The 20,906-nt window shown below is 31.3% G+C and overlaps 1 protein-coding gene across 1 annotated transcript; it reads left to right on the plus strand.

The window, feature by feature from the left end:
- The first annotated feature begins 13,686 nt into the window (after positions 1 to 13,686).
- LOC129876499 (lysine histidine transporter-like 8) lies at positions 13,687 to 18,125 on the plus strand. The gene is made up of 5 exons (XM_055951951.1): positions 13,687 to 14,062; positions 15,416 to 15,549; positions 16,210 to 16,649; positions 16,854 to 16,985; positions 17,342 to 18,125. The coding sequence occupies exons 1-5, from the start codon at positions 13,755 to 13,757 to the stop codon at positions 17,822 to 17,824; spliced, it is 1,497 nt and encodes a 498-aa protein (XP_055807926.1). The 5' UTR covers positions 13,687 to 13,754; the 3' UTR covers positions 17,825 to 18,125.
- Positions 18,126 to 20,906: the final 2,781 nt, after the last annotated feature.

The raw sequence follows: 20,906 nt of genomic DNA on the forward strand, positions 1-20,906 counted from the left end.
CTTGAACTACAAGTGGCCTAAATTCCCATGTAACTTGATATATGTAGGAAACTCGTTACCAGAGTTCAGCCATAACTTTCTAAAAGTCCATACCAAATCTCCTTTCAGATAGAGAGATTTTATCGATCAAAATTTGATTTGTCAATTTTTTTTGCCCAGGATCTCTTTCATCGATCCTACTCAAAAAAGGGACAGTTGTTGACACTCAATTTTGACCGACCCATAACTACTTTTTGGATTGCTATAGGCATTTTTCAAAATTATTTCTTTATTAAATAAATAAATTTATATTTAGTTTTACCCAATAAATCGTATATTTTGACATTGGTAATTTATAATATTATTTCTATTTATTAATATTATTACTATTATCTTTATTATTTTTATTTATTTATTTTAAAAAATAATAATAAGCTTAATACATTCAAATATTCTTACATATCTATTTAGTATATATTATGTATGTGTGAATTTTCTTTATATAAAAAAATAAAAAATATATTTCTTAACTAATTTTATTTTATAATTTACTTACTCATATGAATATATAAATATTACGTATCTATTTTAATACGTCTTGTATATATGTGCATATAAAAGTCATTAATTAATTAAGTTTATCATATATTTTAGTTAACTACGTTAATTATGCATCTATTTTAGTATGTATTATATACATATATAGTATATACATAATTAGTGGTATAATTTTAAATCCATCTTTTAATCATATCCATCCATCTCATCTTTATTAAATATCAAGATTCAATCCCAACCGCTCATCAAAATTAATGAACGGCTAGGATTAAAACTCCCATTCCTAATTACCTACACCCAAAAACCTAAAACTAAATTTGATTTTTCTTTTTTCCTCATCATCAAAAGACCTCACTATCTCTTTAACTCTCTCACCCTAACTCTCTCTCTTTATACTCTCTATTTCATCTTCTCTAAAAAGAGAAGAGAGATCCGCCGCCCTCTCACCTTCACCACCACCGCAACGCCACTAAACGACCCCTTTACCATGCTACCGCACCATCAACGGACAGCAGCAACAGCGACAACCGACAGCTCCACCGACGAACAGCTGCAGCTGCGACGACGAGCTCCAACAACAGCTCCAACCGGCAGCAGCTCAGCAATGCCTGCTGGACAAAGACGTGTCCAACCGCAAGCAACCACGATGCGCAGTAGGAATCGTAAGTAATGCCTGCTGGACAACGGCAACAGTGGACAGCAGCAGCCACGAGCAGAACCACCAATAGCAGCCTGGAGCTCCTCCATCAGTGACGACGTCAAACACCACTATGGAAAGATCTTAATCGGCTCGAAGCTTCGAGATTTGGTTTGTTGAAGACGGATCTTAACAGATTCGTCCGGGTTCATTTCTTTAAGTTTGATTGTCATCTCATCTGTTAGTTTTGAACATGTTTTTAATTTGGCTATGGTTATGATTCAAAGATTTGTATGTGCTTTACTAATTGTTTGATTTCTCATATGTGAAAAAATCTTAACATTGCAAAGTCTGTGATATGGTTGTATCCTATTAAATTCAAATCATTTGATTGTTAATATTCATTACGTCATTTGTATGTGATGTGAGTTTGTGGTTAAATTGCTTGTTCATCAATTTCATACTCACTGAATCTCAAAGACTTCGGATATGTGACACTTGGCCAATCTATCATGTCTATTTATCGTTGATTTTAAATTTGAGTTGTATGTTTATGTGTTGGTTTATGTCTTTAAGAATCCAGATTATCATATATGTTATCTCCAATAAGTGGAAAATCACATCTGGGTTTTAATTTTGTTATAATAGGTACTCTATTGCATAACCTTATGAGTTTCAAATTATTATCAATTTAAATATTTGAATTTAAGAATTTGTAGTGAGTTGTGTGAAGCTATTTATTTTGTTTCTTCCCTTTTGTTAATATTGAATTTTTCCTCTGTTTAGATTGTAGATTGATATTTCCTTTTTGCCTTGATTTATTTTGAAATAGCCAGTTTGAAACATTAACATTTTCAGCAGTGTGATTATGATTTATTGTTAGAATTGATAATTCTTGACTTAACTTGATGGATCTGGATTTGATAATTGTAGTCTTAATTTATTTCCCTTTATAATTGATTATTCCCTCTAATTAGTTTCTTCTACATTATTGATAGTGGGTCCCTCTGGCCATAACTTTTGACTTTTGAAACATTCTTTTTGAATAAAATTCGGATCAAATCTGGGAAAGCGGAGGTGGATTGATTTGTTTTTGACAAAATCTTGAAAACCTTGCCATTTTCTTTGAAATGGTTTATGACTTATTTGGTTCAAATTTAAAATGTGGCCAGTTGTCTTGGTTGACTTCATTTCCCTTCACCAATGAGTTATCAGTATAAGATAGACACACAGAGTGAAGAAAGAGGACACACACAGAATAGACAGAAGAGCAAAAACACAAAAAAATAGAGAAAGAAAGGAAAAAAATAAAATATATTTTATTTTATATTTCTTACACACCTAAAACCAAAACAAAGACAATAAGAAAAATTTCTCACATACTTTATTGTTGTTTTGCTGGTTCTCAACATCACAAGTTAGATTCTATTTGCCTATTCTTCCTAACTAAAGTATCCAGGTTAGTTTCAACCTTTTTTTATATGTTAGTTTATTATTTTTAAAATTCTTGGCTTGTTTGTTTACTTTATCGAAGTAAAATCATATGATCATGTTATACCTCTATATTTGTATATTATTTGTATTTTCTTTATGATTTAGCAGGGTTTGAATTTCAAAGTTCAAGACATGAACAGTTCATTTGGAATAGGATCCAGATGGTTTTAGTTTCCAATTTTATTATTTCTATATGTATATTATTCTCTCTTGATTATTTTGGCGTATAATAATAAACTCTGTATATAAATAAAAGGGGGAAATACATGGGGAGGGAATATACTTGCTACTTGCTTATTTTATTTCTTAGTTTATCATAAATTTATGTGTGTTTGGGATACATGTGATCTAGTTATAATACTCATATACACATGCTTAGGTTTATTTATTCACGATATAAATATTTTTTTTACAGGATGGTTGCTTCACTCAAAAAATAAAATAAAATGATCTAAGGATAGTTTGTTAAATATCGTTTATCATCATATATGTTTCAAAAATAATTTGTCTATTTTATATGTGTTATCTTTATTTATTAAATTTTAAATCTCATTAAAATAATCGCTTTGATGATTATTATACATTATAACTTGCCTTTTAAACCTAAAACCATGTTTATAGTTTCAAACAATAACTTTGTCATATTAACTATTTAAACATCGTGTATGTAGGATCTACTAGATAATTTTGACTGTGATGATAATCATATTTAGATTTAAATGTCATTTCATATAGACATCATGCCAATAGGATTTTATAATTTTAACACAGCATGTCTATATATTTTAATTAATATGTTTTTAAACATACCATTTTGTATAGACATCATGTCCATAGAATTTATAATTTTTAATATATCATGTCTATATATATTTTAATTAATATTTTTAACATGTTGATCATTTATAAATCACTCATAGAATTTTATGTTAAACATCATATAGCAATTCATGTCTATGAGATTTAATGAATATTGAAGTATTTATAGTGCTATGGCCCTTATTGAATATTTTTTAAAAAACTCATTATATGGGTGTACTAAATATTGGCAAATGCTATTAGGTAGTGTCAATATAAAAAATTCGTAGCTTGAAAGCATGCCATTGGGGTATAGAAATTGTAGGTAGGTTTTAATAAGGTAAGAATATTTTGAGTCTATTAGATCCATGTGACCTAACAATATTTTTAGCATACTTTATCATATAACAATCATGTTTATAGGTATTATAATTTTAACATGACAATAAAATAGATATTAGGCCTTCATAAATATTTTTTATAATATTATGTGTAGAAGTCATGCCTATAGGGCTCTAATAAATATTTATTATGTTATTCTATTTTAAAATCGTGTCTATACTTTAATAAATCTTCAGCATATCAATATTTAGAAATCATATCTATAGTATTTTAATAAATTCTCAGTACGCTGCTAACTAAGAATCATGTTGATAGAATTTCATAAACGCTATTAGTTAATAAGTAAAATTATCAAGCATGTTTCTTTTATTATAATCACCTTAGTAATTAAATTTGTCCTTCATATTATTCAAGTTTTTATATTTTCGATACCTACGTCTGATTGTATGCACACACATAATCATTATAATTTTCACGATTTATTTGTGTTTTCAAGCATGCTAAATAATTAATCTAGAGGCTTACTTGAGATTTTATGTGCTAACTGCTCATTCCATCTGTTTTGTTTGGCGATGTATCTAATTAGGATGCTTATATTTTCTTTAGTCTAACACCTACCCTAATAGTACGTCTAATGTCTCTTGGATATTAAGTTGGGACGTTAGACATCTTTTAAGACGTTAGTTTTTTTATTATTATTTCTTTTAGATCTCTTTAGGATTATAATAACAAATAAACCTAGGAGGGGCAGGGGTGGATAGGCCCTTCGAAAATGATGGAAGTCGATCCGAGCAAAAAAATGATAAAATTTTATATTTTTGTCTTCCGATTAATAAGCCGACGTTGATCCGAAAAATATGAATACATGATTATTTTTCTCCTAAATATTTTGTTTGGTATATATTCGGGGTAGTTTAATGTTAAAAACTAAATTATTTTCTTTTAGGCATCACTATTTTCTATTGTCTTTACTCTTATTTAATTAGTTAATAATATTTATTTATCATGTATTAATTCTAACATTAATTGTTTAGTTTAACTTAATTAAATTCCTTAAAGAGAAACTATTTTTTATTCGTTTGTTTCATTTAAATGATTTATTTAAATTATCCTTCTTTTATTTAATCATTTTTATGCCAAGTCTATTACTCTTATAAATTATCTTAAATATTTAAAAAATTATATTTTTTTCAAATTGTTTAATGCTTCGATTACTGTTAAAACATATTTTCCCAAATTTAGTCAAATAATTTTCAAATCGTTAGATAACCGCATGTTAGCGGCTATTTTAAGTGCTAAAACCTTCTTAAAATAGTAATATGAACCTCGTACCTTTTTTCTCTGAATTTTTAAGACTTAAATCTGTTAGAGTCTTTTAAATTAAGTTTTCTTAATTTCTTTAAAAAATTAAGTAGCAGCTCTTCTTTTACTAAAATTAATTTTTTCTCTATAAAGTTAAAATTAATTTTAAACCGTCTTTTTCCGACATAACAAAGGGTCGGACTGTAGAAGGGTTCGTGATTTTGGTCTGGGAATTGGGGTCTTAGTAAGTGACTTATGGATGACCAGGAAGGTCCGCAAGTGGGTCCGTAAGGTCACTCTGACAGTTATTTTCTAGGGTTATTTCAATCAGTACTTATTCTTTTAATTCCTAAACTATGTTGTTTCTAGATTATTCCTAATTTCTATAACTACATTTATCCTTCAAATTTTACTCATTCCCTCTGATTCCACTCAAAACCCCAAAACTCTCTCAAGGTCCTCTTCTCCAAGTTCTCTCCCAAGGCAAGCTAGGATTCTTCAAGCTTCAAGCCTCCATTGAAGATTTATCTTAGGGTTTTGATTCAAGGTATGTGGAAATTCATCAATAAGTCATTTCCTTCCATAGAGTCCCATAGATTTCTCTACTTCTTCCATGATTTCCAATCCAAATTTCTAAGGTTTTGTAAGTTTCTTATGAATTCATTTGTTTATGACTAAATTCATCCTAAGTGATCTTATGCATGATTTGATTCTAATTGCATGTTTCCAAGAATTTTTATATGAACTCACACTATATGCATATGTGGATTGAAATCTAATTTTAAGACTTTAAGCATGCATCATGAATTAAAGAAAGCTATGATTTAAGGATGCTTTTAGATAAGGTATCAAGTAGTTTTATGAAAACAAGGTTGCTTCGAATTGAAGTATTCTCATTATGAAAGATTTATATGACATCCACTTCTATTGAAGTGTGATTTTCTACGGAAAACTTATCATGATTTAGATGCTTTGGATGTGTTTCTCTTATGATTTTGATTATGTTATGAATCATGGAGATATTCTATGATTTTGAGTATTTTATGATCAAATTGGTATTACTAAATTCTTATCATTTTCAAAGACTATGATATGTTCATGTATGATATTCCATTGAGAGTTTACCTAGAGCCGAGTGAACTTTGGGATGACTGCTCTCCTATTAGTATAGGCAGAGTTCTATTGAAGTAATCTCTCTATCCCATAACTAAGTTCCCCCATAGGATGTCTCAATTCGACAAATCAGCTTAAGCTTAGGGGATCCACGATAGCTCATGTTTATGATTCTTATCTTAGCAAATAGCAAAATCTATTTTCGATTTAGGAGCAAGACATTAAAATTTGTATTATATCTCACATTATTTATGTCGATAAACGATGTCTCTCACAAAGACTTGTGATTCTCACTTATGTTTGACTATGATTCTTTTATGATTATTGCATTGACCATGTATTATGCCTTTGACTCAAATTCATCAGATTATGTCATGTTTTGAGCTTGATCATTTCATTATCATATTTTCAGATTCATCATGCTATGTTTCTCATGTATTTTTCCTCATACTCAGTACATTTTGAGTATTGATTTCACGATCCTGACCTATTGTTAGTGGCACCCATATTAACCATCCGAGAGGAGAACCAATACTAACCCAACCAAGATATGCTAGTAACCCAAAAGAGGCATTTTAGCAAGAGTAAACATTTAAAAATATATTTTTAAATTCGAGTTCCCATAAACTAAGGAAATTTATCACAAACATGCGGAATTAACTCCCTACAACTTGAAAGTCATTATACCAAAATTCTATCAAAGGATCTAAAATAAAGGGATGCAACCACGAAAACATAAATATAAAACAAGTGTATAACAAGTCTGAGTTCGAAAAGAAACGAGTAAGAACTAGGATGAACCCACGACAGCCTGAAACAAGTGGCTCACCCTTGAATTCGACGATCACAAGTCTCCTAATTGAGGTCTCTCAACAGCCGCCTGAATATGTCATGTACTCAACAAAGAAAGAGTAAGTAAAGTATCAATACACAACTACAGTATACTGATAGGATCACACTGCTAACTCTAGTAAATGAGATATAAACAAGCAACTACAACTTAGTAATATAGATAATACACAGTCATATCACAGTTAATGCAACACCAGACTCCCAGTCCTTATATACATATAATTATACAAATGAGCATAGTCAATTACAATATAACATTCAAATAATGGCCCTCTCATGGAACCCATACCCAAACTATTACTGTACTGGCGTGGTACCCTTTCAACAGTTAGTGTACTGGTGTGGTATCCATTTCTAATATACCGTCCTGATACCCAATCTAATTATATTAGCGTGGTACCCGATCTAATTATATCAGTGTGGTACCCAATCCAACATGAGGTCACATATCAGAATCACATTAAATAGCGTACACATTTGTACAACCAAGTAACACATTCATTGCATGCAATTTGAACATAATTATCATTTCAATTCATGTTCTTTTTTTCTAGTCATATATCATGCATGCAATATTAACGAAGTAGTTCACATGCACATATAACACAAAAGGGAAAACACAACCATCATGTACTTCGAATCAAGTCTGAATACTCTCAAGAACATGAGCTTTCCCTTTTTTAAATGTTTTGGCTTGTTCTTGGTCTAAAAAAATAAAAAATCAATTAACAATGGCCTAAATTACTCGTATTATGTCAAAATACTAATCCTTGGCCAATTTCATGATCATCTTACCCAACTAGGGCTTTTTTCCATCATTAATTTCAGGTAAAAACTTTCTCCTAAGGGAACTCTCATAGATTCTAAGGTCTAAGAATCGAATTACAAGTTAGAGGAACAATTAACTTACCCAAGTTAGAGGAACTATTAACTTACCTTTACCAAAAATATTGGTGAAAAAATGAAAAGAAATAATTCTAAATCGCCCCTAGCTCTCCAAAAATGAAGTTGTAGAAAATGATAACATTTTAGGACTTTTTCTTGACAAAACCCATGATTGGCCCCTTATGATGGCTTCCACCCTGCTATAACGACCTCGCCATAGTGGGAATTAACCCGCTATAGTGTATTGAACGGAGAAAAATCCTTAGAATTCATGCCCTACCAAGTTTGCAATACAACCTCAAACCGTACCATTCTAAAATAACCCTGTCATGCAAAGATCAATTTTTGGATTCTACTCACCCGAATTAGATTATGTGAAGCCGTAAGGGCTTCTTAATGTCTTAGTTACTAGCTCAAATAATCAAAACTTAGAAATCAACCCCAATTTATTATTGAATTTCCCTATACCTCACATATCTCAGATTTCATCCAAGTACAGCCTAGTCTCAAAATTTCTAAGTTACTACTCAAAAATATTCTGACCCAAAATTCCTTCCCATTAGCTTACTCATAATAACTGGAGTGGGTCATTACAATATATATCAATTTATCCATCGCTTGTCCTCGAATGATCAAACAGGAAAAACTAGGCTAAGTCAAGAGTAGAGTAATACCTGACTCATAAAACAAGTGATGATACTTGTTCCGCATGTCCTTTTCAGTTTCCCTGTTGGCTTCCTCAACTAGAAGATGCTTCTACTGTAACTTCACCGAATTAATCTATTTAGTTCTCACCTTGCGATCAATATTACTAAGGTTAAGAACTAGAGTTAAAATCATCCAAAAATCTCTCCAAAATCGAGAAAGTTAAAATCAGAAATTTATTTGAAAATCAAGTTTTATAAGTAAAAAAAGGAATTCTTGGTTGAAAAACTCATTAAAAACAAGTAAGAATCGAGTTCCAAATCAAAAATTTACTAGTTTCTAGATTAGGAAGAAAACTCTAAAATCCACATTTAAAATCTTGATTTTAAAGAGTTTTGGAAGATAAAATTTAAAAAAATTGATAGAGGAACTTACCCAAACAAATTTCTTATCTCCCACCCAAGCTCTCAAGGTGTTGAAAATGAAGAAAATAAGAAAAAGGGGAAGCAACTCGATATATGGGTTGTTTTCAGCCAAAAAGGACTTGTTGACCATGTTCAACTTGCACCAGAACCCTGCAAAACATTTTTTTGATCCTCAGAACTCATTCGAAACCTTATAAATATGAACTAATAGTAAAAATTAATCATAAATTATGTTTTGGAGCCAATGAAATCATCGAATATCTTTTAAAAGATTGTTATGATTGAAATACCCCCTCCAAACCTCTATTAGGATAAAAACTAAGTTTTTTTGCCTAAACACCCAAATCACAACCCAAGGTCTCAGACTCCAACCAACTACCTTACTAGAACAAACTCGACGTTCTGGACGCAACAGAACAGAATCATCATACGACGCTCAGATCTCATAATGTTGATTAAAGTCAACTATTTCAATATAACTTAAATTAAAGGCTCAAAACCATCAAAATCTCATGCGATCGCATCGGGGACCACTCTAACCATTTCCACAACGCATAATAAGTAAGAAAATGCTAAGAGAAACAGAAAAATGATTTTTCACACATAAAAATAATTTCTCATAAAATGGGATATTACATGTTGGTGATTGTAATTGTAACATTCCGAAATATCTAACTTAGTTTAGTCCTAAAAGACTAGAAAAAAGTTAGAAATTTTGCTAAAGTCTAACTTGTACATACACCATCTATGGCCCTAGAAGTTTCCACACATCGTGGATGGTCTCATGGAGTTGAAATTTGGCAACCGTAACTTGCACCAGGAAATACAGACCGTAGAAGCTTTCATGGAACGTAGACCTTATTCGTAGGCCCAAGTCCTGAGACTTGGATTTTTCAAGTGTACAGGATGTGCTGTGCTACTACCCATAGAAGGGTCTACGGATCATAGACCCAACTTTAGAGAACCTTCCCTCATAACTTTTTCTATGACATGGCGTGACAGTTTGTAGAAGAGTCTACGGCCCGTAGACAGGTCCATAGACCCCAAATTCAAAACTCCAACATTTCAAATGAACTTCCTACGACAGGTCTTTTATGGCCCATAGAAGGATCTACGGTCTGTAGGTTGACCCGTAGACGGCCTCAGTCAGTTTTAATGAGAATTTCTTTTCACACTTTTCCAGTTCAAGCCTCAACATTTTGGGACCTAATTAAGTCCCTTAACAATACCATTAGACCCTTTCCCTCTCATAACCACTCTTATTAGAGCAAGGTATCAAGAGGAGAAAAGTTAGGGTTCAAGCGTTTTCTTCAAAGTTCTTCAAGAATTTAGTTCTTTCAAGTATGTAAGGCTACTCAGAATGTTGGACTAAGTTATTCCTCATGTCCTTCATCTAAATTTCAGTTAATAAGAGTTTAACCTAGCGTTTAAATCATCCCTTTTCTTGAATTTCGAGGTTTTTATGATTCTTTGTTATTGAATTTGATTATTTATCATTGAACTTGTGACTCCTTATATGATTGTAGATCTTAATTATTGTTCATGCTTATTTTTTACATGAACCTTATCTAAGATATTGAAGCTTTTACATTGCTATATATTATGCATTGTGTTTAGTTAAAATAAAAGTATTTTCAAAGCAATTAGTAAGTAGAAGAGTTTTAAGGGGACTAAAGGGTTCCAAATGCATTATAAGTATTGAGAAAATATATCTTTTAAAGAAAGCATCATTAGTTTGAGAAAATAGTCTTCGATCAGTTAAAGTTGAGTACAAATCAGTTTAAAGAGAGTATTTTGAGCAAAGACTCTAAGTAATAGATTTTCAGTTTTCTCCTAAAGTGGGATATCTTTAAGGTAGGGGTGTGCAAAAATCGGAAGAGAAATAAATGATATTGATTTATTGCTATTGGATTATCGGGTTAACGAATTTTTAATGGTTTTATAAAAAAAATTACCGAATTATCTATTCGATTTTGATTTTTTAAAATTTGGTTATTGGGTAAATCAATAACTCATTAAAATTATAGTAATTTACTACTAAATATTAAATATTAATTTTGGTACCTTTCTGGTTACTGTCTTTGTTCTATAGCCTTCAATTCACACTTCACAATGTCTTTGCGTTCACAACTTCACAATGTATTTGATTCACAACTTCACATTATACAAAACATCAAAATCTAAAGTAAGAACCCCATTTATCTTAATTTATCTTTGTGTTGCACTTGTATAGTTCTTTTCATATAAGTTATTATTGTTTTCATTTTATGAGTGTTCTGTAAAGTTACATTATTGTCTTATCGCGCCAAATTGTTAGAGAAGTCATATATTTATTTTATAAGTATTTTCTTATTAGTTAAACCGAAAACCAAATCATTAAGGATCAAAATAGCTAAAAATATCTTATTGGTTTGGTTATTGGTTTAACGTATTTAAAAATCTAAAATCGATAAAAAAAACTGATAATACATAAAATCAAATCAAACAGATCGATGCACACCCCTACTTTAAGCTATTGAGCATAATGCATATTTTAGGAGAAGTATTGAGCACCGATTTGGATATGAGTTAAGATAACTCAAACCCCATAACCTGTGCCGTCAGTGTAAATAGGATCGTGCCATTGATTTAAACGACTCCTCACTCAATCCCAAAATAGTACTCTTTAAATGGATCTATAAGTTAAATTGTTGTTATATGCTCTGGCAAGGTATAGGATGGCTCTGACAACGTGAGAAAGACATTGTATCATCACAAGACTCATAGTGATGGTTGTCGGTTAGCGAAACTTTCCAAAAAGTAAAGTTAGTATTTTCAAAGTGTGTGTATATATATATAATGAATTGTCTCAGTTGCAAAGTTTTGCATGTTCCATTCTTACATGCATACTTTACATTTCAGTCAAGTTATTTTTATCAGTGTTTCTTTTTAGTTCAATTATTGTTTCCATTCAGCTTTATTACATACCGTGCATTCCATGTACTGATGTCTTTTGATGCTACATCATTTTATGAAGTGGACGTAGGTACTCGGGATCATCAACATGTGCTCTGTTGAGATCACACTTTGTCAGCTTTTGGTGAGGCCTCCTTGCTTTCGGAGGGCCTCGTTTTGTTATTTCTTTCAGTATTAGTAGTTTATTTTGAGATAGTCATGGGCTTGTCCCGACACCTAATCATAGTTATTAGAGGCTTCATAAATAGAGTTGAGTCAGTCCAGTCTTTCCAGATTATGTTTTGACATTGTTTTTATTATATTCAGAGCTTATTTTTAGGCAGTGCATAAGTTTATATTTAAGTGTTTTATTGAGTTTAGTCTTTCGTCTAGTAGTCATCCAGACTAAAAATTCACTTGGGACAAACAATGATATTCGAGTACCAACCACGACTGGGGTGTAAACTCGAGAGATGAAGTTGGTTTGTTAGTAGTTGGCAATATTGATGATGTTGGCTGAAGAATGTTTGGTGGTGCATGATGTGTCTGTGGTAGTTAGTAGCGGTGTAAATTATGATGATGGAGGTGGTTGATAGTATAGATTGACCACACTGGTCGTAGTGGGTGATAGTAGTGATGAAGCTGGCGGTGATTAAAGAATGTATGGTGGTAATTGATAGCGGTACTAGTTGTGATTGCGTAGTTTGTTGGTATTGGGAATTGATAATAATGATGATAGTGATTGATAGTGATGGTGGAGGTAGAGGAGGCGGCGACTACAGAGATGGGGTGGTGGTGGCAATTGATGTAATAATGATGGAGAAGGCAAGTATGATAGCAACCAATAATAGCAGTTAGCAACGAGTGGTGGTTGTGATGACAGAGGTGGTTGACAATAGTGGTGGCAGTGGTGTTAGTAGAGGCGGTTTATGATTGTGGATACAGTGATGGTGAATATTATCCACACAAGAATACATTTTAATGTTATTAAGACTCTATTCTAGATTTTAATGATTAAGACTTATTTAGACTCATTAAATACTTAAATCTTAATAAAAAAAAATACACTTAATGGTCTAATATCTGAACTATTCAGATTCAGACCTTCATTAAATGCAAACACATGGATCCTCCTTAATAACATAATGAGAGGCTCCAATTGAAATATAAAAAAGATAGTGATACGACTTAATTGACATTAAAATAAATGCAACTTAAACCTAAAAAGACTATAACACAATTCTGAAACTATTTAGAACGAACAGTAATAACATTTTGTGACATAGAAATCACACGTATTGACCATTGTAATACTCTCTCTGTTTCATTTTACTTGATCTATGTTTCATTTTACTTTTCTATTTTAATAAATTAATTTTATTGTCTTTTCTTCATATTACTCTTAATATTAAATAATTGCATAAAACAATAATAATCAAATTTAAAATTTTAAAAATTAATTTAATAAAATATATTTCTAATTAAAACTTTCGTTGTCAAAGTCATTAAAAGACCAAATAGTATTTGTGGTCTCAAAATCAGAAAACAAAAGTTCTTTTTTTTAATTATTTCAAGAGTGAATGTAAATGTAAGCAGGGAAGTCACATTTTCATGCTTAATTTACGTCAGATGATATCGTCATCAAATACGTCATATGTCACGAGATATCTCTCTATATATACACTCTCCTAACAACCCATCAATATTCTTGTGAAACAAAAAACACATCGTCTCTTACTATTTTCATAGCTTGAAAAATCAGAATATATTTATAGACAGAGAGAGAAGCAATGGGAGATGTCGAGGCGGCTGAACGACACCGTATAGAGAGATCTTTCTCTTCATTCAAAATTATACCCTTTGATGATGGTGACGGCGATACTCATCCTTCGGAACGAACAGATATTTTGCCGGTTGATGGCATTCGCGGCGGCGACGATGAGAAGAAGGATACGAATGTTCTAGAAGAAATAAACAGCTGGCTACCCATAACGGAATTGAGAAAGGGGAATGCTTATACTGCGATGTTTCATCTACTCTCTTCCGGTATCGGAACTCCGGCACTTGTTCTCCCCTTCGCTTTCACCTCTCTCGGATGGTACGTAATTACTACTCTATCCCTTTTAATTTGTTCGTTTCAATTGGGTGTGTTCAGTAGCGGAGTCAAAAAAAAATTTAAGAGAATTCAGCTAAACTTTCTGAACTCAACGTGGTTCCGCCTAGATTTGTTTAATTGATCAAAATATTTTTAAAATTTATAAATAAGAAAAATAATTTTCCTAAAAATAAAAAAAACAAGTTATATAATTGATATTCTCTCTCCTTCCACCCACACAATCCCCCCACCCCTCCTCACAACCCCTAAACCATGTTTTCCATCACATCCCGCCTCCTTAATTTTTACCTGGATAACATTCAAATGCTTTTATGATAATATTTTTTTGTTTACTTATCAAATACTAGAAAATAAATAAGAAATTCTTTTACTTTTTAAGAAAACATTTATTATTTAAGAAATTAAAGATATTTTTTGAATTTTATGATATTAAATTAAAAATAGATAAAATGTATCAAAATGCCACTTATTTATGATTTTAAGTTGTCATACGAAGTTGAAATTAAGAAGTTATCAAATTACTCAAAAAGGGACAATTACTGAGAGTATTACTCCGTAAATAAGGGTCATGTTATATTTAGTACTTGCTGATCTGGGATTCAGTTACTCCAACGTTTACGTGTAAGATAAATTCACCTCAAAATCTGATCGAAATCATTTAAAAGTAGGAGTAATGCATGATAGATAGAGTAAATATTCTTTATATATAAGGATCAAAGTAAAAGGAAACGAAAGAATAACAGATGTAACAACCCTTAAAGTAAAAGTAATCCAAGACTAGTAGAGGTTTCTAACTAATGTATTGACCGTATAAAGTCAGTCGTCTGCTTAAAGAAATTGCATTGTTTCTATATCTTTAATATTTTTTCCTTTTTTATGTTTTTAGTGTGATATAAGTAAAACGATAATTAAATTAAAGCAGTGGAGGAACCAAAATAACGTAGAAGATTTTCTTTTCCCATTGTTTGCCACTACTGATTTGACGTACTTTTGGTCTAGGAGATTTCTCAAAAGAAAGAAAAAATGTCCCAAATATTATAATTCAAATAAGGCACGCTGGAGATTTCTCAAAAGAAAGAAAAAATGTCCCAAATGGAATAATTCAAATAAGGCACGCTAATATGTATATACACTCCATTCCAATTTATATGACTGTTTGAATTAACATGAAATTTTAAAAAAAAATTGAAACTTAGCTTTCGTATAACTATAAATTATTTAACTTATCCTTAAGTATGCATGTCATGTATTATGTGGTTATAAAAAAATGGATTTATTCAATCATCTAACTAATTATACATATACATATATATAATTTTTTATTAATTGGTGCAGGTCATGGGGAATAGTGGTTCTCACTGTGATTTTTGCATGGCGGCTCTACACGATGTGGCTCTTAGTTCATCTTCACGAATCGATCAATGGAACTCGTTATAGCAGATACCTTCAACTCTCCATTGCAGCATTCGGTAATTAGTTCAAACGAAAAAATTTGTTTGACTAAGCATGAAATTTAAGAAATAATTAAAAATTTAAAGGTTGTGTTTTTCTAAATGTAACATGTGTCCTTCATATTTTGTATAGCTATAAAATTATGTCATTGAGGATTGATTCTTGACTTAATTAATTTTTTTAGAAAATTAAATGTGTTTGCTGAATATTTATATTAATTTTTTTTTCTAAAACCGTTGCTTTTTGTTGTCTGAATAATATTCTGGTTAGATTAATTTGTGCATGTCATACTAAACCTATAAAAACTAAAACAGATGTTTGCAATAATGAAAAGAAATCCAAATTGTAAGTTAATATTATTCCGTAAAAGACGTAGAATTATTACAGTTTTTTGAAATTCTAAAAACTCTAAAAATTATTTTCACAATTTTCACTCCAATACTCGCAAAAACCATTAAAAACAACAAGTGAAATTAGTATTCATGTCCAAACACATCTTCAACGTGGAAAAAAATTATACTATTTTTTCCCCAAATTTAACGATTCTTATGTCTAACAAGATATATAAATTGATATTATACCACTTTTTGAAGTGCATTCTCAATTGACCCCCACTGTTTTTCTTTTTCTGATAATGAAACTAATGAAATGTATAATTATTTTCTTTTTCATTTCAGGGGAAAAACTGGGGAAATGCCTTTCCATTTTCCCAATAATGTACCTATCAGGGGGCACTTGTGTCATGTCAATAATCGCAGGGGGACGCACCCTACAACTTTTCTACAATGTCATGTGTCAAACTGATCACAATTGTCTTCAAAAATCTCTAAGTGGAGCTCAATGGTTCTTATTGTTTGTATGTCTTGCCATTTTAATTGCCCAATTCTTTCCCAATTTGCACTCTTTGGCTTGGGTCTCCTTTGTTGGTTCAGTCTTGGGTGTGGCCTATTTCACTCTGCTTTGGGCACTCTCCATTAGTAAAGGCAGGCCTAATGGAGTCTCTTACAATCCGTCTGATAATGTAACGACAACTATGGCTCGATTTCGCGCTATCCTAAATGGTGTTGCTATCGTTGCTATTGCTTTCAGAGGTCACAATCTAGTTTTGGAAATACAGGTAATTAATGTTATTATCAATCGAAATCAATATTAATTTGGACACCGAATATTGACATGTCTACTTGAAAACTAGTTGATAATTTCAATTATGTTATCGATTTTAAAGATTAAATCTATCAAAGTTAATTTTGGATCGTCTTTTTATCATTGCATTCTTGAAAAAATTGCATGTTTTTAGAACTATTTCTGTTTCTCTATGCAGGGGACATTACCGACAAATCCAAAACATCCTACAAGGACAAGTATGTGGAGAGGAGTGATAGCATCGTACTCTTTTGTCGCAGTGTGTGTATTTCCCTTGGCAATTGGAGGATATTGGGCTTATGGAAATCTGGTAAACTATTTTTTCGTATTCATTGATTTTGTAGGCTAATTATAATTATTATTTTTTTAGCTGAAAAAGATTTTTTCCGTTCATTTTGTAAAAGTGGCTAAGAGATCTCATTGGCCCCATTTTATATAGTGGAACTCAACTAGCAATTGTTATACTGATCTACTTTGGTTAAATAATAAAGGAAGATTTAGTTTTGAAGTCTTTTACAAACTTGTTTTTAGTTTTATCGCTGAGATTTTTATTTTTACATATGAGAGATCTCAAAATGGTTATTTTATTCTATTTAATTTGTAGGTGGTCATAACAGATAATTTTTTCAGTATAACGTACTAATATTAAAATGATTTAATTGTCAGATGCCTGCAAATGGAATTATGGGTGCAATTGCCAAGTACCACCAAGAAAGCATTCCAAAATGGTTAACAGGCACAATATACATGATGGTAGTGATCCAATGTATATGCTCATTTCAAATTTACGCCATGCCCGTCTTCGACAACTTGGAAAGAATATACGTAAGCAGGCACCACAAGGCGAGCCCAAGGAGGGTTCGTTCATGCATCAAGCTCTTCTTCGGTGGATTGACATATTTTATATCCGTAGCATTCCCATTCTTGGGAAGCTTGGCTGCGTTTGTGGGCGGAATTGCGCTGCCATTGTCTCTTGTTTACCCTTGCTTCATGTGGATTTCAATCAAGAAACCTCAAAGAAATAGCTTAATGTATTGTCTCAACATGTTTCTTGGGTGTTTGGGCATATTGATCAGTGTTGTGCAAGTTGCTGGTGCATTGTGGAATCTTGTGGTTGATAAATTGGACGCCAATTTTTTTAATCCTTAGTGGAAAAAGATTTAGAGTCTGTTTGGATGGACTTATAGTTTTTGAATTATAAGTTAAGAATTTTAACTTATAATTTTTTTTACTCCTTTATTTTATTCAAATAGTACAAAAGTACAATTATTTTATCTTTAAAATATTTAAATAAGTCAATCCAAACAGGCTCAATATTTGGACATTTTTCTATGAATAGATCAATTTAACTTGCTATAGAAAGATACTTGCCTTACCTTTAAGGTTATATGCTAATTTCCACTTATTATGGTTAATTAAATGTAATTAAATTAATGATTTGTTAGTGTAATATTTTCTTACACTTCTCTGTATATAAGTTAACTTTTTTTGAACTGAGAATTTTTATCAAAAACAATTTTTTTAATCTTCACAAAGATAGAAATAAGGTTTGTGTATATTATATCTTCTCCAGATTGCACTTGTGAGATTATATTGGGTACATATGTTACTGTTGTTGTTAGTGTATATAAATTATATTACACTCAAACGAAAATAGTATCGAAGTAAAATAAACTATCAAGTACTTCGATGTTCTTGGTGTTGAAGAAAGAGTTGGAGAGAAAACTTAAGAATAAAAAGAGTAAAAAATTCGCAACAAAGTCAAATTGGGGGCAAAAACTTGTTTCCAATTTGACTAACGTTAGGTCATTGTTTGTATTTCCACTTGCCTAATTTTAGGTCCTAAATGTGTAGCTCTTGAAAACCTAATTTCCTCCAACGATAATCGTGGGTAAGTTAATTGTTAATTAATTGGGAATTTCTACTTTGATTAATAAATTCACTCGACTTTCAATTATTCTAAATATATTATATGTCAATAGATCCATGTGGAAATCAATTTTATTGGTCATGATATAATATGTCACGATATACTTATTCCTTTTGTCTCCAATAATAATTATTAATATGATTACGGCACCTCAGTTAATTAGTGGTAGAATTTGAGTTAGAAGAATTATTTTAATTAAAAGCTTTGTTCTATTCTTAGAAAAAAATTCAGAATAAGATTCAAGCAAAGATACTTTAACTTTATTTGAAATGGAATGCCCTTTCCTTGAAAAAGAACTTTAATTTGTCAGCTTCTTATTAATAAAAACGACTTTGCAATTATGACTTTATTCATATTCACCCAACAATTTCCACATGATCTTCACTAGTGATGGGACAATTTATAGATTAATAATGTATAACTCACATCAATCGAGTAGAAAAGGGAAAAAGACATGAATGGAAATTGGATTGCTGAAAAATAAAATTTTGGATCGTGAACAATGATTTTAATTGATGATGAAAAAGGAGGATTTTTGATTGATCAGTTCTCCATTTTCAGAAAAGAGGATTCATCAAGTTCTATAGAATCTGATACATATATAGTGATCATTTATTAAAGAATGACTTTAGTTATCAAATAATTGAACAACTAGGAGCAATTACATATGATACTTAATTGACATTCATAAAAAGCATATAATGAGTTATGAATATAATCCATCATGTTTAGTGGAAAGACGAATATCTATTCCTTACTTATTATCAGACAATCACTTACTCAGAAATTTCGTGGAGGAAAATAATTTTCATTCCCCATCTGATGAAAAACATTTTTGCTTCGTTAGCCATCTTGTCCTTCTAGGGATATTATAGTGATAGATTTTATATATAGGAACTAAACTAACCTACTGATTAAATATATATCTAAAGATTCATATCGATATCGATGATAGGACAAAGTTCGCTGGCTTCTTTTTGTGTGTGTTTATAAAAGTTACAGATAAAGATAGCATATTGGTCGATAGACAGGCAAAGGCACTAAGTCACCCCTACGTCATCACTTTGCCATTTTCATATTCATCTCTTCGAACCATTAACTTTAATATCAATTATTGGGATAAAACAATCTAAAGATACTCTTAATATGGTGTGACATTATCCGTCTTGAACCAAACTAACACAATTTTTTCAGAAAGATCTCATACCATTAAAAACATCATATTATCCAATACCTTATAAGTAGCTTACTTCTTTTTTTAAAACTATTAATGTAAAACTTTATTCACTCACCCATAGTCCCGTAAACACTAGTATAATTGTAATACAAAAACTTAGAAATAGTCTCAATATAACTTATTTTTATCTAAAATCAAAAGAGATCTTCCAAAGGCACAGATTTTATTATTTGTATGTCAAACTTCACTTCCCTCCCTCTCTGGTTTTGTAAAATTTTCTAGCTACCTCTCTGTTATGTAAAAGTCAAAAAAAAGGGCCAAGGTTGGCAGCAAGTCAAAAAAAGGGGTCAAGGTTGGCAGCAACTTTGTTTGACAAAGTTGGCTGCAAATTTGGTTGACACGGTAAGAAATCGCGTATACGCGTTTTCTTTCTCCTATAAATAGGGTCTCTTGCCCTCATTTGAAATCATCCTAGAAAGAGAGAGTAAGAATACAAAGAGAGTTTTACACCAAGATAAATATTGTAGTCTTGAGTGTCCTCTTTAGTAGTTGTTCTTTTTACAAGAGAGAAGTGTTAATTGTTGTTTTCTCCTTGTATTTGAGAGTTGTGTACTCCATAAAAATATAGTGAGATCCTTCTACCCCGTGGTTTTTCTCTTCTATCATTTAGAGGGGTTTCCACGTAAAATTCTCGTATCCAATTTATTTTCAATATTTTCATCATATCAAACTTTAGTTATGGTGCTTCCTCCCCCCAACAGTGGTATCAGAGCCCTCGGTTATTCTGTCTATTTTATGCGAAGATACTATCCGTGAATAGTAACTTTTCGTGAATAGTAAAATTCGGTGAATAGTACTATTCACGTGAATAGTAAATTTCGGTGACGCTACAGTTTGTCACGACTGTTCGCAAAAATATTCAGAAACGATCTAGAAGGGTGTGAAATAAATAACAATGTCGAGTACAACAAAATTTGATGTTGAAAAATTCAATGGGACTAATTTCTCATTGTGGAAAATGAAAATAAAAGAGATATTGAGAAAAGACAATTGCTTAGCTGCAATTGATGGCAGACCCACATACTTTGTTGATGACAGCAAGTGGAACGACATAGACAGCAACG

The sequence above is a fragment of the Solanum dulcamara genome, chromosome 12, assembly GCF_947179165.1.
Source record: "Solanum dulcamara chromosome 12, daSolDulc1.2, whole genome shotgun sequence".
Taxonomy (NCBI): Eukaryota; Viridiplantae; Streptophyta; class Magnoliopsida; order Solanales; family Solanaceae; genus Solanum; species Solanum dulcamara.

Bases quoted from the DNA above. Each gene is read 5' to 3' on its own strand.
- LOC129876499 (XM_055951951.1), top strand. From the start codon at position 13,755: ATGGGAGATGTCGAGGCGGCTGAACGACACCGTATAGAGAGATCTTTC. The intron at 16,650-16,853 runs GTAATTAATGTT...TTCTCTATGCAG, and splicing joins ATCTAGTTTTGGAAATACAG to GGGACATTACCGACAAATCC. The intron at 16,986-17,341 runs GTAAACTATTTT...TTTAATTGTCAG, and splicing joins ATTGGGCTTATGGAAATCTG to ATGCCTGCAAATGGAATTAT.